Below are 26369 nucleotides of genomic sequence, written 5' to 3' on the forward strand. Positions count from 1 at the left end.
CGCGCCTCGGGCTGGTGCAACGTCACGCTGAACTCTGCCGCTGTAGGCTCGCCCCGCACTCCGTGCCCCTCCCTCCCGCCCGGCCTGAGTGAGCCAGAGTCCCCGAAGAGGCTGCTCCTTTAACCCTGTCCTGCCTGAGCAAAGAACAGATGCTCTCCAGCAACCAAAAGGCAGAGGCGGGGCCAAAACCAAAGCTGAGACCCGGGAGAAGTGAGAACAAAGAAGAGAAAGGGAAATCTCTCCCAGCAGCTTCAGAAGCAGCAGATTAAAACTCCATAATCAAATTGATGTACCCTGCATCTGTGGAATACATGAATGGACAACAAATCATCCCAAATTGAGGAGCCAGGAGTCAGTGCTGTGCCTCTGAGGTGGGAGAGACAACTTCAGGACACGGGTCCACAAGACACCTCCCAGCTCCACATAATATCAAACGGCGAAAATCTTCCAGAGATCTCCATCTCAACACCAGCACCCAGCTTCACTCAACGACCAGCAAGCTACAGTGCTGGACACCCTATGCGAAACAACTAGCAAGACAGGAACACAACACCACCCATTAGCAGAGAGGCTGCCTAAAATCATAAAACGTCCACAGACACGCCAAAACACACCACCAGACGTGGACCTGCCCACCAGAAAGACAAGATCCAGCCTCATCCACCAGAACACAGGCACTAGTCCCCTCCACCAGTAAGCCTACACAACCCACTAAAGCAACCTTAGACACTGGGGACAGACACCAAAAACAACGGGAACTACAAACATGCAGCCTACAAAAAGGAGACCCCAAACACAGTAACATAAGCAAAATGAGAAGACAGAAAAACACATAGCAGGAGAAGGAGCAAGATAAAAACCCACCAGACCTAACAAATGAAGAGGTAATAGACAGTCTACCTGAAAAAGAATTCAGAATAATGATAGTAAAGATGATCCAAGATTCTATTTCCAAGATACAAAATCTTGGAAATAGAATAGACAAAATGCAAGAAACAGTTAACAAGGAACTAGAAGAATTAAAGATGAATCAAGCATCGATTAAAAACACAATAAATGAAATGAAAAATACTCTGGATGGGATCAATAGCAGAATAACTGAGGCAGAAGAACGGATAAGTGACCAGGAAGATAAAAGAGTGGAAATAACTGTTGCAGAGCAAAATAAAGAAAAAAGAATGAAAAGAACAGAGGACAGTCTCAGAGACCTCTGGGACAACATTAAATGCACCAACATTCGAATTATAGGGGTTCCAGAGGAAGAAGAGAAAAAGAAAGGGACTGAGAAAATATTTGAAGAGATTATAGTTGAAAACTTCCCTAATATGGGAAAGGAAATAGCTAATCAAGTGCAGGAGGCACAGAGAGTCCCATACAGAATAAACCCAAGGAGAAATACGCCAAGACACATATTAATCAAACTGTCAAAAATTAAACACAAAAAAATCATATTAAAAGCAGCAAGGGAAAAACAAGAAATAACATACAAGGGAATCCCCATCAGGATAACAGCTGATCTCTCAGCAGAAACTCTACAAGCCAGAAGGGAGTGGCAGGACATAATTAAAGTGATGAAGGAGAAAAACCTGCAACCAAGATTACTCTACCCAGCAAGGATCTCATTCAGAAATGATGGAGAAATTAAAACGTTTACAGACAAGCAAAAGCTGAGAGAGTTCAGCACCACCAAACCAGCTTTACAACAAATGCTAAAGGAACTTCTCTAGGCAAGAAACACAACAGAAGGAAAAGACCTACAATAACGAACCCAAAGCAATTAAGGAAATGGGAATAGGAACATACATATCCATAATTACCTTAAATGAAAATGGACTAAATGCTCCCACCAAAAGACACAGATTGGCTGAATGGATACAAAAACAAGACCCATATATATGCGGTCTACAAGAGACCCACTTCAGACTTAGAGACACATACAGACTGAAAGTAAGGGGATGGAAAAATATATTCCATGCAAATCGAAACCAAAAGAAAGCTGGAGTAGCAATTCTCATATCAGACAAAATAGACTTTAAAATAAAGACTACTAGAAGAGACAAAGAAGGACACTACATAATGATCAAGGGATCGATCCAAGAAGAAGATATAACAACTGTAAATATTTATGCACTCAACATAGGAGCACCTCAATACATAAGGCAAATACTAACAGCCATAAAAGGAGAAATCAACAGTAACACAATCATAGTAGGGGACTTTAAAACCCCACTGTCACCAACGGACAGATCATTGAAAATGAAAATAAATAAGGAAACACAAGCTTTAAATGATACATTAAACAAGATGGACTTAATTGATATTTATAGGACATTCCATCCAAAAACAACAGAATACACATTTTTCTCAAGTGCTCATGGAACATTCTCCAGGATAGATCATATCTTGGGTCACAAATCAAGCCTTGGTAAATTTAAGAAAATTGAAATTGTATCAAGTATCTTTTCCGACCACAATGCTATGAGACTAGACGTCAATTACAGGAAAAGAGCTGTAAAAAATACAAACACATGGAGGCTAAACCATACACTACTCAATAACGAAGTGATCACTGAAGAAATCAAACAGGAAATTAAAAAATACCTAGAAACAAATGACAATGGAGACACGACGACCCAAAACCTATGGGATGCAGCAAAAGCAGTTCTAAGAGGGAAGTTTATAGCAATACAATCCTACCTTAAGAAACAGGAAAGATCTCGAATAAACAACCTAACCTTGCACCTAAAGCAATTAGAGAAAGAAGAACAAAAACATCCCAAAGTTAGCAGAAGGAAAGAAATCATAAAAATCAGATCAGAAATAAATGAAAAAGAAATGAAGGAAATGATAGCAAAGATCAGTAAAACTAAAAGCTGTTTCTTTGAGAAGATAAACAAAATTGATAAACCATTAGCCACACTCATCAAGAAAAAAAGGGAGAAGACTCAAATCAATAGAATTAGAAATGAAAAAGGAGAAGTAACAACTGACACTGCAGAAATACAAAAGATCATGAGAGATTACTACAAGAAACTCTATGCCAATAAAATGGATAACCTGGAAGAAATGGACAGATTCTTAGAAATGCACAACCTGCCAAGACTGGATCAGGAAGAAATAGAAAATATGAGCAGACCAATCACAAGCTCTGAAATTGAAACTGTGATAAAAAATCTTCCAACAAACAAAAGCCCAGGACCAGATGGCTTCACAGGCGAATTCTATCCAGCATTTAGAGAAGAGCTAACACCTATCCTTCTCAAACTCTTCTAAAATATAGCAGAGGGAGGAACACTCCCAAACTCATTCTATGAGGCCACCATCACCTTGACACCAAAACCAGACAAGGATGTCACAAAGAAAGAAAACTACAGGCCAATATAACTGATGAATATAGATGCAAAAATCCTAAACAAAATACTAGCCAACAGAATCCAACAGCACATTAAAAGGATCATACACCCTGATCAAGTGGGGTTTATTCCAGGAATGCAAGGATTCTTCAATATATGCAAATCAATCAACATGATACATCATATTAACAAATTGAAGGAGAAAAACCATATGATCATCTCAATAGATGCAGAGAAAGCTTTCGACAAAATTCAACACCCATTTATGATAAAAACCCTGCAGAAAGTAGGCATAGAGGGAACTTTCCTCAACATAATAAAGGCCATATATGACAAACCCACAGCCAGCATCGTCCTCAATGGTGAAAAACTGAAACCATTTCCACTAAGATCAGGAGCAAGACAAGGCTGCCCACTCTCACCACTCTTATTCAACATAGTTTTGGAAGTTTTAGCGACAGCAATCAGAGAAGAAAAGGAAATAAAAGGAATCCAAATTGGAAAAGAAGAAGTAAAGCTGTCACTGTTTGCAGATGACATGATACTATACATAGAGAATCCTAAAGATGCTACCAGAAAACTACTGGATCTAATCAATGAATTTGGTAAAGTAGCAGGATACAAAATTAATGCACAGAAATCTCTGGCATTCCTATATACTAATGATGAAAAATCTGAAAGTGAATTCAAGGAAACTCTCCCATTTACCTTTGCAACAAAAAGAATAAAATATGTAGGAATAAACGTACCCTAGGAGACAAAAGACCTGTATGCAGAAAATTATAAGACACTGATGAAAGAAATTAAAGATAATACAAATAGATGGAGAGATATACCATGCTCCTGGATTGGAAGAATCAATATTGTGAAAATGACTCTACTACCCAAAGCAATTTACAGATTCAATGCAATCCCTATCAAACTATCACTGTCATTTTTCACAGAACTAGAAGAAAAAATTTCAAAATTTGTTTGGAAAAACAAAAGACCCCGAATAGCCAAAGCAATCTTGAGAACGAAAAACGGAGCTGGAGGAATCAGGCTCCCTGACTTCAGACTATACTTCAAAGCTACAGTAATCAAGACAGTGTGGTACTGGCATAAAAACAGAAAGATAGATCAGTGGATCAGGATAGAAAGCCCAGAGGTAAACCCACGCACATATGGCCAACTTATCTTTGATAAAGGTGGCAGGAATGTACAGTGGAGAAAGGACAGCCTCTTCAATAAGTGGTGCTGGGAAAACTGTACAGGGACATGTAAAAGTTTGAGATTAGATCATTCCCTAACACCATACACAAAAATAAGCTCAAAATGGATTAAAGACTTAAATGTAAGGCCAGAAACTATCAAACTCTTAGAGGAAAACATAGGTAGAACACTCTATGACATAAATCACAGCAAGATCCTTTTGGACCCACCTCCTAGAGAAATGGAAATAAAAACAAAGATAAACAAATGGGACCTAATGAAACTGAAAAGCTTTTGCACAGCAAAGGAAACCATAAACAAGACCAAAAGACAACCCTCAGAATGGGAGAAAATATTTGCAAATGAAGCAACTGACAAAGGATTAGTCTCCAAAATTTATAAACAGCTCATGCAGCTCAATAGCAAAAAGACAAACAACCCCATCCAAAAATGGGCAGAAGACTTAAATAGGCATTTCTCCAAAGAAGATATACAGACTGCCAACAAACACATGAAAGAATGCTCAACATCATTAATCATTAGAGAAATGCAAATCAAAACTACAATGAGATATCATCTCACACCAGTCAGAATGGCCATCATCAAGAAATCTAGAAACAATAAATGCTGGAGAGGGTGTGGAAAAAAGGGAACACTCTTGCACTGCTGGTGGGAATGTGAATTGGTACAGCCACTATGGAGAACAGTATGGAGGTTCCTTAAAAAACTAAAAATAGAACTACCATATGACCCAGCAATCCCACTACTAGGCATATACCCTGAGAAAACCATAATTCCAAAAGAGACATGTACCAAAATGTTCATTGCAGCTCTATTCACAATAGCCCGGAGCTGGAAACAACCTAAGTGTCCATCATCAGATGAATGGATAAAGAAGATGTGCCACATATATACAATGGAATATTACTCAGCCATAAAAAGAAACGAAACTGAGCTATTTGTAATGAGGTGGATAGACCTAGAGTCTGTCATACAGAGTGAAGTAAGTCAGAAAGAGAAAGACAAATACTGCATGCTGACATATATATATGGAATTTAAGAAAAAATATCATGAAGAACATAGGAGTAAGACAGTAATAAAGACACAGACCTACTAGAGAATGGACTTGAGGATATGGGGAGGGGGAAGGGTAAGCTGTGACAAAGCGAAAGAGCGGCATGGACATATATACACTACGAAACATAAGGTAGATAGCTAGTGGGAAGCAGCTGCATAGCACAGGGAGATCATCTCTGGGCTTTGTGACCGCCTGGAGGGGTGGGATAAGGAGGGTGGGAGGGAGACACAAAAGGGAGGGGATATGGGAACATATGTATATGAATATCTGATTAAATTTGTTAAAATAAATAAAAATAAAGCTATCAAAGACAGATGTGTAAGATATAGGATTATTTTTACTTTTTCTTCTGCTGGATCCAAAGGCCCCACCTCCTAATAAATTAGTCATGGCGATTTCAATATAGGAATTTTGTGGGGGACACAAACCTTCAGCCTATAGCAGAAGGCTTAAGGGAAACTTCCCTGAGAAGGTCACATTTGAGTAATGTGAGTCCCAGTCGTCTTTATTAACTTTTTGACTTAGTTTTCATTTTCTCCATTCACAGGTGAGGCAACTAAGTTAGTTAAATAGTTTCTTCACAAATTTCATATCTATGAAATAACAGAATTAGAAGTTTAGTTTACACCTCCTGATAGCACCTTCAGGTCACTTTTTGCTGCACTGTAGATTGCATGCACGTTTTCATTTTGAACCATAAGAGAAAGTGTAAATAAATTCATTGATTGATGGTGATATCAATACAATTATTCAAACAGCTGTCTTCTTATGTTTAAAAGACTATCATATGAAAGAGATATGAGGCTTTTCTTCTCTTGACTTCTGGAGTGAAACATAGAATGACTGGTATTCAGGCCAGATAAATGGAAGAATTTTCCTTCAGGATTTCACCCATACACACTCACACACACACACACACACACACACACACACACAAGTGTGTGCACAGCTTAACATTAGTCATCACTGAAGAAACAATAAGGATGGAAGAAAGAATAGGAGAATAAAGAGATTTGGTAACTACATAATTTCATTTTAAAAATTAAAAGGAAAGTAAGAATACATTTTAATCAGTTAAATATGGCTGAGTGCACTATAAATACTGCAACACAGTGGCATAAGAATATAGCATGGTTAAAAACATAATGGTTAAAAAACCCCAAAAGATTCTGTAGGTTGTCTTTTTCATCTTGTTTATGGTTTCCTTTGTTGTGCGAAAGCTTTTAAGTTTAATTAGATCCCATTTGTTTATTTTTTGTTTTTATTTCAGTTACTCTAGGAGAAGTATCCAAAAAGATATTGCTCTGATTTATGTCAAAGAGTGTTTTTCCTGTGTTTTCATCTAGGAGTTTTATATCATCTGGTCTTACATTTAGGTCTTTAATCCATTTTGAGTTTATTTTTGTGTGTGGTATTAGGGAATGTTCTAATTTCATTCTTTTACATGTAGCTGTCCAGTTTTCCTAGCACAACTTATTGAAGAGGCTGTCTTTTCACCATTGTGTATTCTTGCCTCATTTGTCATAGATTAATTGACCATAGGTGTGTGGGTTTATCTCTGGGCTTTCTGTCCTGTTCCATTGATCTATATTTCTGTTTTTGTGCCAGTACCATACTGTTTTGATTACTGTAGCTTTGTAGTATAGTCTGAAGTCAGGAAACCTGAATCCTCCAGTTCCATTTTTTCTTTCTCAAGATTGCTTTGGCTATTTAGGGTCTTTTTATTTCCATACAAATTAAAATTTTTTTTGTTCTAGTTCCATAAAAAATGCCATTGGTGATTTGATGAGGATTGCACTGAATCTGTACATTGCCTTGGATACAATGGTCATTTTGACAATATTGATTCTTCTAATCCAAGAACATGGTATATCTTTCCATCTGTTTGTGTCATCTTCAATTTCTTTCATTAGTGTGTTATAGTTTCTGGAGTTCAGATATTTTGCTTTCTTAGGTAGGTTTATGCCTAGGTATTTTATTCTATTTGATGTGATGGTAAATGGGATTTTTTCCTTGAATTTTATTTCTGATCTTTCATTGTTAGTGTATAGGAATGCAGGAGATTTCTGTGTATTAATTTTTTATCCTGCAACTTTACCGAATTCATTGATGAGCTCTAGTAGTTTTCTATTAGCATCTTTAGGATTTTCTATGTATAGTATCATGTCATCTGCAAATAGTGATGGTTTTAATTTTTGTTTGCCAATTTGGATTCCTTTTATTTCTTTTTCTTCTCTGATTGCCATGGCTAGAACTTCCAAAACTATGTCGAATAAAAGTGGTGAGAGTGGGGCTTCCCTGGTGGCGCAGTGATTGAGAGTCCGCCTGCCAATGCAGGGGACATGGGTTCATGCCCTGGTCCAGGATGATCCCACATGCCATGGAGCAGCTAGGCCCATGAGCCATGGCCACTGAGCCTGTGTGTCCGGAGCCTGTGCTCCACAACAGGAGAGGCCACAACAGTGAAAGGCCCATGTACTGCAAAAAAAAAAAAAAAAAAAAAAGTGGTGAGAGTGGACATCCTTGTCTTGTTCCTGATCTTAGATGACATGCTTTCAGCTTTCCACTGTTAAATGTGATGTTAGCTGTGGGTTTGACATATATGGACTTTATTATGTTCTCTCTATGCTCACTTTCTTGAGAGTATTTTTTTTTATCATAAATGGATGTTGAATTTTATCAAAAGCTTTTTCGGCATCTATTGAGATGATCAAATGTTTTTTATTCTTCAATTTCTTAATGTGATATATCACACTGACTGATTTGCAGATGTTGAAAAATCCTTGCATCCTGGGGATAAATCCCACTTGATCATGGTGTAGGATCATTTTAATGTATTGTTGAATTCAGTTTGCTAGTATTTTGTTGAGTATTTTTGTATCAATTGCAGCACTATTAACAATAGCTAAGACATGGAAGCAACCTAAATATCCATCAACAGGTGAATGGATAAAGAAGGTGTGGTATGTTCATACAATGGAATATTACTCAGCCATAATAAAGAATGAATAATGCCATTTGCAGCAGCATGGATGGACCTAGAGATTATCATACTAAGTGAAGTAAGCCAGAGAAAGACAAATATCATGTGATATTGCTTATATGTGGGATCTAAAAAACAATTATACAAATGAACTTATATACAAAACAGAAACAGACCCACAGACACAGAAAACAAACTTATCATTTCCAAAGGGGATGGGGGTGAGGGGAGGGATAAATCAGCATTTCAGGATTAACATATACACACTACTCTATATAAAATAGATAACCAACAAGTACCTACTATAGAGCACAGGGACCTTTACTCAATATTTTGTAATAACCTATAATGGAAAAGAATCTGAAAAGATGGACATTTATGTTTGTATAACTGAATCACTTTGCTGTATACTTGAAACTAACACAACATTGTAAATCAACTACACTTCAATTAAAAAAAGAAAGAAGCAGAGACCTGGGTGTAAATTCTTATTAATGGAATAAAATATTAAAATATTGAAGAAAGACTTGATCCCTCACATTGAAAAAGCACATTGAGTGCCAAGTAGAATAAGAATAAATCCATACCTAGACACATTTTGGTAAAAATGTACACTACCAAAGGGAAGCTTTTTAGAGCAAAAGGTAAAATTTTAAGAAAATAGATCACCTACAAAAAAATGGCAATGAACTGAAAGCAGATTCCAGAAAAAAGATAGCATAATATCTTCAGTGTACAAAGGGAAAATAGCTCAAAATATAGAGTTATATTCCTAGATAAGTTGACAGGCAGAGTACCTGGAAGTGTTGGAAAATTGGTGAGAAGAAAATTTTGTAAAGGAAAATTGCTGTGAAACAATCACTGATTCTAACCTTTAAAATAATTGAAAAAGTTAAACAAGTAACAGTAAGTATGTGTAGTGAAAAAATGTGTCATGTAATTCCATGACAATGGGATTACAATTAGAATAAGTGTATAGTATGAATTTATAAATTATGCTAAATAAATGTAAGGATATTTAAAAATGACTAACAATTGGATAAAACTTTAGATTGGAATATATATTACTAGAGGCTTGGCAATCAAAACATTATTTTAAATTATTTTTAATTAATTAATTTATTTTATTGAAATATAGTTGATTTGCAATACTGTCTTAATTTCTTCTGTACAGTAAAATGCGTCAGTTATATATATATATATTTTTGTTTGTTTTTCTTTTTCATATTCTTTTCTGTTATGGTTTATCATAGGATATTTAATATAGTGCCCTATGCTATACAGTAGGATCTTGTTATTTATCCATTCTATATATAATAGTTTGCATCTGCTAATCCCAAACTGCCAGTCTCTCCTTCACCCCCCCCCCCCTTGGTAACCAAAAGTCTGTTCTCCATGTCTGTGAGTCTGTTTCTATGAAACATTATTTTAATGGAGTTGTTTAGTTCCCTGTTTCTAGAGTGAGAACATACACAAAATACATAGGGATGATAATCAGATTAACCGTGTTATTAAAAAGTTGCTTTTGCATACATTTTGCATACATTTGCTATTTTTCTATTTAAGGGAGAGTATACAAAGACTAGTTTGCCTAGAAGCCTCCCTTTCTGTTAAAAAAAACATTCAGCTTTTTACTATCTTTTCAGGATGCCAACCTTTAGAGTTTAGCATGAAGGAAGAACCCAATTTGATAATGCCAACATCTAGTTACCCTGTTGTGCTTTACAGAATGTTCTGTCTCTGATGGGTTTGTTATCTGAGGGCACAGTTGAAGAAGGGAGACACGATGACAAATGGGCCTTTGTTCTTGATATAAAAGGCTAGACACAACCAAATATCCAATTGTAATTGCTTCTATTCAGGTGAATGTGAAATTATGCCATGCTTATCTTATGAATTAGTGAGAAGAGGATTGGAAATAGTTGATGAAAAATTTTACACAATCTCAAATATTAACTTTTACCATAATTCATTCAGATGCTTTTGTCTTTTTCAAATGTTATAGCCCTTGCCATTCAATTAGTCCTTACCAATTACAGAATTGTCAATAATTTCAATGTAATTGATATTTAAGTATTAACTACTAATGATATAATGCTTCAAAACAGCAACAAAAATTAATCTTATTTAGTTACTACCTACTTGGGTCATAATTGAACCGGTGACTTAGAGGTTACTAAATAGTCTCATAAAATTCTTTCCAAATACTTGAGTGATCCAGTGCCCAATATATGCATTTGATATTTTCATTCCACGTAGTTACACTAGTTGAACATAACATTTCCCTAGATTCCTTTAAAGTTGAAGAGTTTAGGGATGGAACAGTATGGAACATGAACTCTCAGCCCTGTATTGAATGATGTAATGTAATTAAAACTTCATTCAAAAGAGATTAGATTGAGTAGGTTTCACTATAAATGAGTGAAAAAGCTGATCTACTTTATGAAAATAAATGAAAAATTGCAGTCTTAATTCCTTTTTTATGACAAGCTGTCAGTAATGAAACATAAGATAACATTTAATAATTTTACTCACTACTTACAGAGCAAAATCTTCCTTTGCAATAAAATGTTATTACTGTTTATATACCACTGACATTCATTTATGAAACTGATCATTTCAACCAGTCAACTGTGAAAATAAATGTAGGTCTTAAAACATGCAATGGTTAGTTAATTTAATGTAAATTGGACACCTAGAGGATCAGAAGGCATCACATTTATAATTCTAAACAATCATGAAAATAATGTGTATTTATTGTTCAGAAAAACTGAAATGGCATGAATGATTCTTATCATTTTATTCAGAAAACAGCAAAACAATTAGAGTATAAATGATCTCACACACTGTATCTTGATTGCTTCTACTTCTATGGGAATTCACTGAATTCCCTTTTCCCTTTAGGGAATTCTCCCTTTTGTTCTTAAACTTCTAGGTAGAGTTAACAGTTGTATTCATTATACATGATTTATTTTTTCTGCTAAATAATCTTAAGTTGTATTCACTGCAACACGTTTATCTGAAGCTGTGCATAACCAAAATGTTTGAACCTCCCACGTGAAATTCAAAGGACACTGATTATGCCAAGATGGTGATGAAGAGCAGGATCACTCTGTAGTGGAGTGAATGCTGCATAGCTGGATGGGTGGCTGGAACATGAGCAGGATTTTCTTTCTGGTTTCTGCCCGTACTACAGTCCAAACTATGCTAAGGGTGGAATGACCATACATAATGTATCATCTAAGCCAAGAGGTTTTTGAGAATGAAAGTGGGCAACATTATTAATAACTGGAAAATCAGCAGGAAGCCAGGACTGTCCTAGGCAATCCTGAATGTATGGTTACACTTCCTAAATGGAGCAGTTAACTTTAAAAGAGTGCTCATTGCTGGCACTTATCACTGATGGAATAGAGGAGTTGTCATTCTGAGTGTTCATCTTGTATTTTTAAAATTACTTTCAGTCATTCCATAAATATTTGAGAACCTGTTTAAAGCAGGGAACTCTGGGTGCTAAGTACAATGCAAATAAATAGGGAACTTAGTTTGTCCCAGTGGTTAAAATCTAAGAGTTTAAACTCTGTAAAGATGTAAAAGATACTAGTTATAAAAACAAAATGTTAAATGGGACCAATTGCTTTAGGGCTTCAAAGTGTAAGGTGAGATCACTGTAGGTTGTCAGGCCTAGGAAGTGCCCAGGCAGATGCTGGAACTTGTACAGGGCCTTGACATAGATAGAATTCAGATACATGGAAGCTGAGAAGATATTTTAGGAGAAGAGAACAATTTGGAGAATGAGTCATGTTCATAAGGAAGTAAATCAATTAAGTTGGTTTGTGGCTGGGAGTGGGAGAAAGACAGAAAAAAAAATAGGGTCAAATTCTATGAACCTGTCAAAGGATAGAATAAAGAGTTTGAACTTGATCCTGTTTGGAAACGGAGTCCTCCTGAATGTGTGGGGACAAGTCAATGATACAAAAAAAAAATGATGTACTTTACAAGGAATCATTTGGCAGTACTGTGCTGGGTTAATTGGAGTTTGAAGAGAAGAGAAACTGAGGCACAGAGACCTGTTAGAGTGCTTGCCTAGTGGGGTATAAGGGGTAGCAGTAGAAATGCAAGGAAAGAAAGCACCATGAGGGAGGAATGACAGCAGAACTTGGCGATTGATTGAATGTGGGAAACCTCAGAGGGTGTGAGGGAGAAAACCAGAAGATTCCAGATGGAGCTGATTTGGGAGGCAGGAACTCAAGTTTAATTTTAGACTTGTTGAGTTTCAGTTGATGGGTAGATAATTCAAGTGAATATGTTTAGCCATCAGTTGGAGACAGACCAGAACAGCAAAGCTATATGCTTCTTCTATGCTTTATTTGAAAATATGTGCACTTTCAAATAACTGTTCATTCTTGCAAACATTTTTGCAAATTATTATTAAACTATAATCAAAACACTACATTGGTGAAAGAAGCTGAGAAGCATAATATGACTAAAAATGATCTAGAATTTAGAGAAATTATATTGTAGTCATGTCTCTGCTTCGAACTATGAGGTCTAAGGTAAGTCACCTTACGTCTCATTATATCTGGACAATGAAGTGATTAGACCAAAGTCTCTTCTAGCTCCAGAGTGCCTTGATTCCATAATGGGGAGAGGGGCTCTCATAGTCATGCCTTTCTTGGTCCTGCTAATTTGGAACATGATGCTAGTATTAGTTTTCTATTGTTGCTGTAACAAATTTCTATAATCTTGGAGTCTTAAAAACAAAATTTATTATCTTATAGTTTAGTAGGTCAGAAGTCCAATATGAGTCTTATTGAGCTAAAATCAAAGTGTCAACAGGGCTACATTCCTTTCTGGAGACTCCAGGGGAGAATTTATTTTCTTACTCTTTCCAGCTTTTAGAGGCTACCCACATTCCTTGGCTCATGGTCTCCTTCCTGCATCATCAAAGCCAACACTGGCAGATCTAGTTCTTCTCAGACCCCATCCCTTGGACCTTCTCTTCTGCCTCCCCCTTCCACTTTTAATGATCCTTGTGATGGAATTGGGTCCAGCTGGATAATTCAGGATAACCTCCCAATCTCAAGATCCTTAAGTTAAAAAAAAAAATCCTTATGTCAATCACACCTGCAAAGTGTGATTAACTTTTTCCATGTCAGGTAACATATGTAGGCACAGGACCTAGACATCTTTGGGGAGCCTTTATCCTGCCTACCATTATAACATTTTTTGAGAAAACAGGAAACCATCTATCACTTCTTTCCTAGTCCTTGTGCTTCATGTAATATTGAAACCTTATCCAAAGCTTTACATTATACTGTATGATATAAATATATATGTTGATAATTTTTGATTTCTCAAAGTTTAAAGTATGGTAGTGATTATCACTTAGGCATATTTTAAAAACATCTCTCAATTCCACCATTCAAAAAATATTAAACTTAGTAAACATGCATATTCAAACTTAAAGCACAAGACTAGTTTTCCATAAAATAGAAAGAGGATTATAATCATATGTTTATTTGTTTCAGGAAATAATACATTTCACTGTAAAGAGTGAAAATTAGACTCTATATAGCATTTCACATTTTAAAGCTTTTGGTAAAAAGATATAAAAGCATGTCTAATCATAGACGAACTCCTTTGCCTCTTCTATGACTTTGGCTTGACAGAAAGGACCTTTTAGTGTTTCAGTTTCTAACTCTAAACTGACCAAAGCAGTACTTATCTTTGACAGAGTTGTGAGGTTTTATTAATTGAGGTTTGTGAAGACATGTCTACTATAAGAGTGTGTGTTGTAATTCCTTTGTAAAAGCTTATTTCAAATGGACATATTTTATACTGGTAGAAATATACATCATACTGGAGATGATGCCACAAATGGAAATAGAAACTTAAATGGATATCAAGAGATAACATATTAGAGACGTTCTTTTCTCATATAACATTATTGAGTTCGATGACTCTAGATGGAAAACTATGTTACCAAGGAATTATGATGAGCTCATTTTTCCCAGTAAAATTTACAGGAAACAATTACAAGCCATGAGAGATATTGTATCAGAAACAGTAATTATTAAGTTAGAGAATTATTACATGCAAAGTTTCCTATTCAATACAAAGCTGATAATGGCCTTTGGTAAAATATGTTCCCAGCCAACATCATTCTCAATGGTGAAAAACTGTAACCATTTCCTCTAAGATCAGGAGCAAGACAAGGTTGCCCACTCTCACCACTCTTATTCAACATAGGTTTGGAAGTTTCAGTCATGGCAATAAGAGAAGAAAAAGAAATAAAAGGAATCCAAATCAGAAAAAAAAAGAAGTAAGACTGTCACTGTTTGCAGATGACATGATACTATTTGCAGAGATTCCTAAAGATGCTACCAGAAAACTACTAGGACTAATCAATGAATTTGATAAAGTAGCAGGATACAAAATTACTGCACAGAAACCTCATGCATTCCTATACACTAATGATGAAAAATCTGAAAGAGAAATTAAGCAAACACTCCCATTTACCATTGCAACAAAAAGAATAAAGTATCTGGGAATAAACCTACCTAAGGAGGCAAAATACTTGTATGCAGAAAACTATAAGACACTGATGAAAGAAATTAAATATGATACAAACAGATGGAGAGATATACCATGTTCTTGGATTGGAAGAATCAACATTGTGAAAATGACTACACTACCCAAAGCATTCTACAGATTTAGTGCAATCCCTATCAAAATACCAATGGCATTTTTCACAGAACTAGATCAAAAAATTTCACAATTTTTATGGAAACAAAAAAGACCCTGAGGGCTTCTCTGGTGGCACAGTGGTTGAGAATCTGCCTGCTAGTGCGGGGACACAGGTTCAAGCCCTGGTATGGGAGGATCCCACATGCTGCGGAGCAACTAGGCCCATGAGCTATGACTACTGAGCCTGCACGTCTGGAGCCTGTGCTCCACAACAAGAGAGGCTGTGATAGTGAGAGGCCTGTGCACCTCAATGAAGAGTGGCCCCCACTTGCCACAACTAGGGAAAGCCCTCACACAGAAATGAAGACCCAACACAGCATAAATAAACTCCTAACCCCAACATCTTCTTTAAAAAAAAAAAAAAAGACCCTGAATAGCCAAAGCAATCTTGAGAAAGAAAAATGGAGCTGGAGGAATCAGGCTCATGGACTTCAGACTATACTGCAAACCCACAGTAATCAAGACAGTATGGTATTGGCACATAAACAGAAATATAGATCAGTGGAACAGGATAGAAAGCCCAGAGGTAAACCCACACACATATGGTCACCTTATATTTGATAAAGGAGACAAGAATATACAATGGAGAAAAGACAGCCTCTTCAATAAGTGGTGCTGGGAAAACTGGACAGCTACATGTAAAAGAATGAAATTAGAACATTCCCTAACACCATACACAAAAATAAACTCAAAATGGATTAAAGACCTAAATGTAAGGCCAGACACTATCAAACTCTTAGAGGAAAACATAGGCAGAACACTCTATGACATAAATCACAGCAAGAACCTTTTTAACCCACCTCCTAGAGAAACGGGAATAAAAACATAAATAAACAAATGGGACCTAATGAAACTTAAAAACTTTTGCACAGCAAAGCTTAAACAAGACGAAAAGACAACCCTCAGAATGGGAGAAAATATTTGCAAATGAAGCAAATGACAAAGGATTAATCTCCAAAATTTACAAGCAGCCCATGTAGCTCAATATCAGAAAAACAAACAACCCAATCCAAAAATGGGCAGAAGACAAAAATAGATATTTCTCCAAAGAAGATATACAGATTGCCAACAAACACATGAAAGGATGCTCAGCATCACTAATCATTAGAGAAATGCAAGTCAAAAGTACAGTGAGGTATCATCTCACACCGGTCAGAATGGCCATCATCAAAAAAATCTACAAACAATAAATGCTGTAGAGGGTGTGGAGAAAAGGGAACCCTCTTGCACTGTTGGTGGGAATGTAAATTGATACAGCCACTATGGTGAACAGTATGGAGTTTCCTTAAAAAACTAAAAATAGGGGCTTCCCTGGTGGCGCAGTGGTTGAGAGTCTGCCTGCCGATGCAGGGATCATGGGTTCGTGCCCCGCTCCAGGAAGATCCCACATGCCGTGGAGTGGCTAGGCCCATGAGCCATGGCCGCGGAGCCTGTGCTCCGCAACGGGAGAGGCCACAACAGTGAGAGGCCCGTGTACCGAAAAAAATAAAAAATAATAAATAAATAAATAAATAAAACAAACTAAAAATAGAACTACCATATGACCCAGCACTCCCATTACTTGGCGTATACCCTGAGAAAATCATAATTCCAAAAGAGTCATGTACCACAATGTTCATTGCAGCTCTATTTACAATCACCAGGATATGGAAGCAACCTAAGTGTCCATCGACAGATGAATGGATAAAGAAATTGAGCACATATATACAACGGAGTATTACTCAGCCATAAAAAGAAACGAAATTGAGTTATTTGTAGTGAGGTGGATGGACCTAGAGTCTGTCGTACAGAGTGAAGTAAGTCAGAAAGAGAAAAACAAGTACCGTATGCTAACACATATATATGGAATGTAAAAAAAAAAAAAAGGTTCTGAAAAACTAGGGGCAGGACAGGAATAAAGACACAGTAGTAGAGAATGGACTTGAGGACACAGGGAGGGGGAATGTTAAGTTGGGACGAAGTGAGAGAGTAACATTGACATATATACACTACCAAATGTAAAATAGATAGCTAGTGAGAAGCAGCCACATAGCACAGGGAACTCAGCTTGGTACCACCTAGAGGGGTGGGATAGGGAGGGTGGGAGGGAGGTGCAAGAGGGAGGAGATATAGGGATATATGTATACATGTAGCTGATTCATTTGTTGTACAGCAGAAACTAACATAACTTTTTAAAGCAATTATACTCCAATATAGATGTTTCAAAACATATTAATGTAACTGGTGAATGACTGCTTGAAGCAGTCAAAATGTTTGAACCTATACATAGATTATCATGAAAGTGACAACTATAAATACAGATTGGTACCACAAATTAAGAAAAAAAGTTTAATAAAACATTGTATTCTAATTAACTAAACAATAATAACCCCAAGTAGGGGAAAGAGGGACACAGATATTTTGCATTTCTGCTTGCAACAAGAGCCAAGGGAAACTCTGCCCATACAATTTCTTAATGACCTAAGGGAAAATAGCTAAAACCACAGTGCAAATAGAAAATGCCTTTAATAATTTCTATTATAAACTTTTCACCTCATGGAGAAACTGGACAAAGCAAATCTGATAGCTGTATGGCCACGTTTACTTCCTTGGTGTATGTTTGTCTTTTACCTCCTCTGTCCTAGTTTCTTAAACAGAAGTTGAGTGAAGTTCATGTAGCATGGTTTATTTTTATAGCCCTTTAGTTCTAGATGAGATATGTTACAGTAGTGGACAAGAATAGCTTGTTGGATGAGAGGGTTATCTACTATGTACACGGAAAAGGAAAAGGCCACATTTAGGTTTTGGCTTTTGTCACTAGTTCTTCAAGCACAATTTTAACATTAAGCCATTATAATCTAATTAATCAATATGATCTCATATAAAGTAGATCTGAATTATTACACATAATGTGTCTATCATTGAGCAACTACTTATGAATTCTTTTTGTCCCTGGACTAATATATTTATTGTTGATATCCCATGACAACATTTTATGATCCATTTATTGTTTATACTGTATTTTTTCCCCAGCTACCAAAGGCATATTCTTGAATTACTGCTCTCATAGTTCACCTTTTCTAAATGTCCTTTTGTACCTTTGCCAGGTAGCCACATCCTGGACATGCCTCAACATCTAGTTCACCATTTTGTTATAATGTAAAGTCTTGCTTAATATGCAACCTGTGATGGTGTCTCCTTTCTCTGTACTCATATAGAACCTATCATTGTATTGAGCCTTATGTTTCTAGTTATTTTATTTATTTTTTTGTTTTGTTTTGTTTTGTTTTTGCGGTATGTGGGCCTCTCACTGTTGTGGCCTCTCCTGTTGTGGAGCACAGACTCCGGACGCGCAGGCCCATCGGCCATGGCTCACGGGACCAGCCGCTCTGCGGCATGTGGGATCTTCCCGGACTGGGGCATGAACCCGTGTCCCCTGCATCAGCAGGCAGACTCTCAACCACTGTGCCACAAGGGAAGCCCTCTAGTTATTTTTTGTGTTTATGTCTTATCTTTCCAACTAGATGCTGAAAGATTCTTAGAGGTAGGAATTGTTTGTTATATATCTTTGTATCTTTGCCACTTTGTCTAACGGGGTGCAGGTTTTTGGTTGCTTGTAATTTTTCAGAACTCTTGGTTGCAAGTTAAAGAAACCAAACACTAATTCAAATAATGAAGAAGGTCCAGGGATGGGTCTGGCTGAATATTTATTCATGCTGGATCAGGTATCCAAATTTTTCATCAAGAATTTGTCCTCCTGCTTTCCTTTGTCTTGGCTTTGCTCTCAGGTGAGAGCTCCCTAAAGTATGCCTTCTGGTAGTAGAGGAAGAGCTTCCTTCTCTCAGTAGATTCAGGGAAAGCTTTGGGGCTGATGATTATTGGTTTTATTGGACTGTCTTGGGTCATGTGCTCGGCCTGAGTTACATGGTTATGTCTTGAGATGGGAGGTGGGATCAGTTGCCCTCTCTCTTTCATGACATTTGCACTGAAATTGGAGAATGGGTAGTTCCTTAAAGGAAAAGGTGGGCTTTTGTGCTGGCAGATGGGAAATGGATGCTGACAGGCAGAAACAAGATGCCCATTGGGAATTTCAGTAAATGTTTCCTGGTTGATCACATAAACTTCTAGGAAAGAAGTCAGATTCGTAGAGATTCAATTTTTTCACCTTCATCCAAAATACTTATTGTTAGAATAGTGCCGTGTATTCTCTGAGCCCTTCATAGTCACTGTTGGAGGTGGATGTAAATGTGATATGATGTATGACTTTGGCTCCCCATTGATTTATCACCAGAGCTGAAAGGTTATTACTCTCTCAAGGATGGATGAATAACTATGCTTAGGTGCTTGAACCTTTGAATAGGCCCTCAAAGTTCTTTTGTGGAAGAGTGAACAGAGCAGTAATGAAATCTCTCACTGTGGATTGTGATGATGATAGCCCAGTGGGTTATGATAAAACTAAGTAGCATTATCAACAAATTAAACTGTGACTCTGTTTTGGATTCTCTCTCTGAGAGCTATGTTGTTTATAAACAACTTCAAAAGTTGTTTATAAAACATATAAATGGTAAGCTTTGAGGTTGCCATTATTTCAGATATAGTGGTCAGGACATGTACACTAAGTTGGCTGACAGGTTTTTTGGCTGCCTTTTTTTTGTACATTGAGAAGTTAAGATCAGAGATATTTTAAGTACAAAAACTTAAGTCATATATTGGTCAACTTGCCTGAAACCCAGCCAGTGAAGATCTTAATGAACATTGCAGAAAATGAACAGAGTATTAGCAAGACTAATTTCCATGAGAAATGGATGCTAGACAGGTAAAACTGAGATGTCTACTGAGTGTTCAATTAATCTATGCTGATTGATCAATTTAACATCCCTGTAGATCAGAATCAGGTTTGTGTGGATTCTGTATATTTTTTCACCTTCATCCCAAACACTTTACAGCTAGGCAATATAATAATATCTTTGGATAAAAGTGTAGATAATCTTTTATCATTGAATTTTGTTTAGTGTTGCATATGCCCTTCTTAGCTAGCTGTTTGTTTACTTGTATGTGGGAAAAGAGCAAATCAAGCATAAATACTTTAGTGTGTTCTTTAGAAATCAATGGCCTGAAATCTCTGAGATAGTTAATATTTATTTTATTCAAACATACTTATTGAGTACTGCCTTAATTTTATTCTTAATCTTTACATTTTAGAACTGGAAAATAAGCAGAAATCTACAGCTGGTACCACTTCAAATATTAATTTGTTCTTACAAATGTTTTAATCAATGCAAGCCTAATCTCTTTGGAATTGCTCAAGTGTAGAGCAGGTAAGAAGCTCATTTAGAGCCTCACATGACTTTCCCCATCACCTCTGCACAGTCAGATTATGCTCTACTTAGTATACCATGCTCTTCTCTTTGTCAATACATTGAGTAAAGGAAGAAAAATAATTTAATTGTGAAGGTCCCAATTTAAGCACTACAGTATACCTTTAGATTGTTTAGACTCTAAGTGTGCTGTTTCTTCTTTGACTTAAAAACAAAATTAAAAAATGGAAAAATAAAGATCAATGTGGCAAATGAGTATTATTTTCTTCTGTCATTTTATGAATATCACCCTCCTTTTCTAAATAGTATTAAGGACTTTGATGGGGAGAAGTGTTTATTTTATGCATGTTTTGCAAATGAAAAATAATCACTTTTTAGTGCTAGATAGTTCAACTATATTTGTATGATTTCATTTGAGCTCTTATTTTCTAAGTGGCACTAACGTCTTTTTTTTCTTTCTTTTATTAAGGTGACATTAGTTTATAACATTGTTTCATGTATACAACATTATATTTCAGCTTCTGTATACCCTACTGTGTGCTCACCACCAAAAGTTTAGTTTCCATCCATTGCCATACAGTTAACCCGCTTTACCCATTTCACCCTCTTCCACCCCACTTCCCTTCTGGTAATCACTAATATGTTCTCTGTATCTGTGTGTTTGTTTTTGTTTTGCTTGCTTTATTTTATTATTTTTTGTTTTATATTCCACATGTGAGTGAAATCATATGGTATTTGTCTTTCTCTGACTTATTTCACTTAGCATAATATGCTCAAGGTCAATCATTGTTGTAGCAAATGGCAAGACTATGACTGAGTAGTATATATATATATATGTGTGTATATATATATATATATATATATATATATATATATATATGCCACATCTTCTTTATCCATTCATCCATTTTTGGGCACTTAGGTTGTTCCCATATCTTTGCTATTGTAAATAATTCTGCAGTGAACATAGGGGGCATATATCTTTTCAAACCAGTGTTTTTATATTCTTCAGATGAATACCCAGAAGTAGAAGAGCTGGATCATGTAATAGTTCTATTTGTAATTTTTTTTAAAAAAATTTATTGGGGTACAATTGATTTACAATGTTCTGTTAGTTTCAGGTATACAGAAAAGTGAATATGTTATACATAGATATATATTCACTCTTTTTTAGATTATTTTCCCCATAAGCCATTACAGAGTACTGAGTAGAGTTCCCTGTGCTATACAGCAGGTCCTTATTAGTTATCTATTGTATATATATACCATTTGCAGCAACATGGATGGACCTAGAAATTCTCATACTGAGTGAAGTAAGTCAGACAGCGAAAGACAAACATCATATCATATCACTTATATGTGGAATCTCAAAAAAGGCTACAAATGAACTTATCTACAAAACCAAAGTAGAGTTACAGATGTAGAAAATAAACTTATGGTTACTGGGGAGTAAGAGGTGTGGGGAGGGATAAATTGGAAGATTGGGTTTGACACATACGTATTTTTAATTTTTTGAGGAACCTCCATACTGTTTTCCATAGCAGCTGCACCAATTTACATTCCCACCAACAGTGCATGGGGCTTCCCTTTTGTCCACATCCTTGCCAACACTTGTTTCTTGCCTTTTTGATAATATCCATTCTAATGGGTGGGAGGTGATATCTCATTGTTGTTTTGATTTTCATTTCCCTAATAATTAGCGACGTTGAACATCTTTTCATGTGCCTGTTGGTCATCTGTACGTCTTCTTTGGAAAAATGTCTATTCAGATCCTCTGTCCATTTTTAAATCAGGCTTTTTGTTGTTTTATGAATTCTGTATATATTTTGGATATTAACACCTTATTTGATATATGATTTGCAAATATCTTCTCCCACTTAGAGGTTGTCTTTTCATTGTGTTGATGGTTTCCTTTGCTGTGCAAAAGTTTTGAGTGTGATGTAGTCCTTTTTATTTTTGCTTTTTTTCCCCTTTGCCTGAAGAGACATATCCAGAAAGATGTTGCTAATACCAGTGTCAAAGAGTGTGCTGCCTATGTTTTCTTCTAGGAGTTTTATGGTTTCAGGTTTTACATTCAAGTCTTGATGTTTATTTTTGTGTATGATGTAAGATAGTGGTCTAGTTTCATTTTTTGTATGTAGTTGTCCAGTTTTCCCAACACCATTTATTGAAAAAACTATCCTTTCTCAATTGTAGGTTCTTTGCTCCTTCGTTGTAAATTAACTGTCCATTTATGTGTGAGTTTATTTCTGAACTCTCAATTCTGTTCCACTGATCTGTGTATATGTTTTTCTGTCAATACCATGATGTTTTAATTATTTTTGCTTTGTAGTGTAATATGAAGTCAGGAGTGTCATACCACCATCTTCTTTTTCCTAAGGGACACTAACATCTTATTGACTAAGATAAAACCTTCATTCCACTTAAAAATGAGTAGAAGCTGAAAATCCAGGCTTGGTTACTCCTAACATCACTTTGTTCTTGCTTCTAAAGTTTTGAAAAAAAAATTTTTCCACAAGGGAAACTGACAGAAACCAGGGAAGTAGTGCTGGGATGAGAATTTGACTCCTTTTCTCTGAAGGACAACAGAAAAGTAGGGGAAAAATTATGAAAATATATATACAGTTTGCATAGACCAGTAGTTTTTGGAAGTGTGGTTCTGTCCAGCAGCATCCACATCACTTGAGAACTTGTTAGAAGTGCAGATTATCTGTCCCCACCCCAGACCACTGAATCAGAAGCTGGGGAAGTATGGCCCAGCAGTCTGTGCTTGAACAGCTCCTCCAGGTGATTTTGATGCACACTCTTATTTGAGAACCCCAGGGACAGATTAAGATAAATTTGCTGTGGGTTCAGAAAAGCAAGAAATATAATTATAATTTATATTTAAACCCCACTAGAAATATGTTTCTTCGTGTAACTATTTGGTGGTTCTTCTTATGGAAAGCTGAGTGATTTCTCATCTTACATATATTTTATTACCATGTTACCTTCCTAACTAGGCCCTTTATTAGTTCACTTCAGGACATACTCCTTCATGCATCAGGGTTGCCTCTGGCATACCTGGGAAGCTAAATCAATGGAGCACAGCTGAGAGGCTATCAATTCCAAAGAAAGCAAGGGTCAGTACCCACTGAGACAGAGTCGGGGCCTCGAGGTAAATTTCTAAAGGCTCCATTAACCAAGAATGCATTTTAAACAAAAATAAAAAACAAGGTACAAATGAAAGTCATAGGAGCTCACTTAAAAATGAGTTACAGGAATAAACTGTATGTTTATTGGGGGAAAACTACTGAGAAAATTGATTTTGATTAGGGAAATATTTTTATACAACCTATGTTGTTGAAAATAGTGTTTTGTTTACCATTTTAATCTCATGACTTCAGCTGCAATTTATGTGCTGTCTTCGTTCTGGGGAGAAAACTGTATTCATTTATCTATGTACTCATTTATTCAACAAATATTTCAGGTACTCTTGAAGCTCAGGGGACATGAAGAGACTCTTGACTCTCTGCCTCACATTTTCACCCCATCCTCTTCATATCTCAGGGCACTGAGACTTAGTTTCTGCCCTATTCTAAAACTGGTCTTTCAGAGGTCATCAGTGACTTCCTACAAATCCAGCTGCTCCTTATCTGGCTGTTCTTCTCTGTAGGTTTGGGCTTGATTGACCATCTTCTGCCTCTTGGAACTGTATGCCTTAGGATCATTCTTTATTTCTCTGATGGCCTCTTCCCCATACCTTTAACTGAATTCTCTTCTATACCTTCAGTCAAAAACAAGGGTTCTATGAGATTTCTCTACTTAGTCCCATTTTATTATCTCTTAGCACTTTTTCTTTAACTGAAGGAACTCACCTACTCTTATCAGTTTCATTTAGCTTCATTTATCACACCTAGGTGGGTAGCTACTAAATCTCTTTCTTCATTTTTAACCCATGTTTCCAAGCTCTTCAATTTCAACATATCTAAAATAGAGTTGATTCTTTTCTTCACAAATTATTTATTCATGTATTAAGCAAATATTTATTGAGGGGTTACTGTCTATCAGGCACTGTTTTCTGTTCTAAAGATATAGCAATGAACAAAACTGACAGGGTCTCTGATTTCAGAAAGCTTATGTTCTGATGCTGTGGGGGAGGCAAACAATAAAACCAGGAAAATAATATGGTGATATGTGCTTTGAAGAGAAGTAAAATAAGATTCGAGAGATAGAGAAATTATGAGAATACTTTTTATACAGGGTAGTGTGTCTGATAAAGTAATATTTGATAAATAACCTGAAACAAGTGAGGGAATGAGTTCTGTGGGTATAATGAATAGGAATCAATTTAGTGTTTGAAAGGCATAAAGTTCAGGATGATGCTAGAAAGCATCAAATAACTGAATGTGTGCTAAAGAGAAAGCATGACTCTGAGGTCAAGAGATATAGTGTTGCTGGATGCATGGTCATGCATCAAGTGTCACCATGGAAACTAGACTGGGGAGGACGCATCTGCTTCTGCCCTGTGGGATGACCCTGTGTTCTGAATCATTATTTAATTAAATCAGAAATTAATCTTACTCCGCATAAATGTGGGCGTCTGTATGCATGTGAGTTTGTGGTCTCCTTGCCAATCTATAATCCTTCTGAAACGTTGGAATCTGAAACACTGCAAAATATTTTTATTTTCTAACAATTACAACCAACCTTTATTTATTCAAGTGAAGTTGAAGCAATTGGAGCATTAACTTTTTGTGAATTTTTTGGATTTAATACTTTTCTTTTTTTGTCTTCTGTGGGTACTCTCTGGAATTTTTTTGGTTCACTCACATTTGCCTCATAAAGACATAGGAGAGCTCTTGGAGGAAGACGCGGTCGCTGCTGCAGCGGAGCCTCAGGCCACCCACTCATGCTCCTGACTCACCGCTGTTCGCCCTCGCTGAGGAACAAGTTGGTCAGGAAGCCGTGCCACAGCCATGGCTTTACAGATACCGGAAACACTGCCGTGGAGCCAGAGGTGGTGATTCACCGGATTAGAATCACCCTCACCAGCTGCAACGTGAAGTCTTTGGAGAAGGTATGTGCTGAACTGATCAGAGACGCTAAGGAAAAGAATCGTTCAGATGCCTACCAAGACTCTGAGAATAATTACAAGGAAAACTCCTTGTGGTGAAGGTTCTAAGACTTGGGATCGTTTCCAGATGAGGATCCATGAGCGACTCATTGACCTGCACAGTCCTTCTGAGATTTTCAAGCAGATCATGTCCATCAGTCCTGAACCAGGAATCGAGGTTGAAGTCACCACTGCAGATGCTTAAATCAACATTTTTAATAAATTGAATTGTTTAAAAAATTGTTAAAAAAAAAAGAGTAAAAAAGAGAAACAAGTCTCTTTTACTGTTATACATTGTTATCATCTGTGTTGTGGGGAAGTAGTTTCAAAGAGAAAAAATATATATATTTTAGGATTAGTAATAATTCAAGAATAATTTCTGATTATTAACATTTCTGTGTTTCCTTTGTTTACATAATCCAAGATAGATTTTCTCTATGTAATTACCCAAGAGCTCTAACAAGTTTTCAGAATGATGTTAGTTGAATCCAGTTGGTAAATAACCAGTAGATCTTGGGACTTCCCTGATGGCACAGTGGTTAAGAATCCACCTGCCTGTGCAGGGCACATGGATTTGATCCCTGGTCCAGGAAGATCCCACAAGCCACGGAGCAACTAAGCCTC

At 36.5% G+C, this 26369-nt stretch overlaps 1 protein-coding gene and 1 pseudogene across 4 annotated transcripts in view; both read left to right on the forward strand.

Moving 5' to 3' along the window:
- The window catches only part of LRRC69 (leucine rich repeat containing 69), a gene marked incomplete at its 5' end in the record, with an annotated part of 117778 nt that extends 92258 nt beyond the window's left edge, over positions 1-25520 (forward strand). For 2 of the 3 annotated variants that reach the window (XM_081258806.1, XM_081258808.1), the window contains one exon: positions 20535-20842. In XM_081258806.1, coding sequence (XP_081114932.1) covers positions 20535-20645 — 111 coding nt within the window. In that variant the 3' untranslated portion in view covers positions 20646-20842. Of the gene's footprint in view, positions 1-20534; positions 20843-25477 lie in introns of those variants that run through there. The other variant, XM_081258807.1, reaches the window with a different exon arrangement.
- A 21-nt stretch (positions 25521-25541) lies between these two features.
- On the forward strand, positions 25542-26007 carry LOC308630017 (small ribosomal subunit protein uS10-like; annotated as a pseudogene). The gene has a single exon. The product of its transcript is annotated as a small ribosomal subunit protein uS10-like (transcript).
- The last annotated feature ends 362 nt before the right edge of the window (positions 26008-26369 follow it).

Source organism: Mesoplodon bidens, assembly GCF_964165515.1.
Source record: "Mesoplodon bidens genome assembly, chromosome: 16".
Taxonomy (NCBI): domain Eukaryota; kingdom Metazoa; phylum Chordata; class Mammalia; order Artiodactyla; family Ziphiidae; genus Mesoplodon; species Mesoplodon bidens.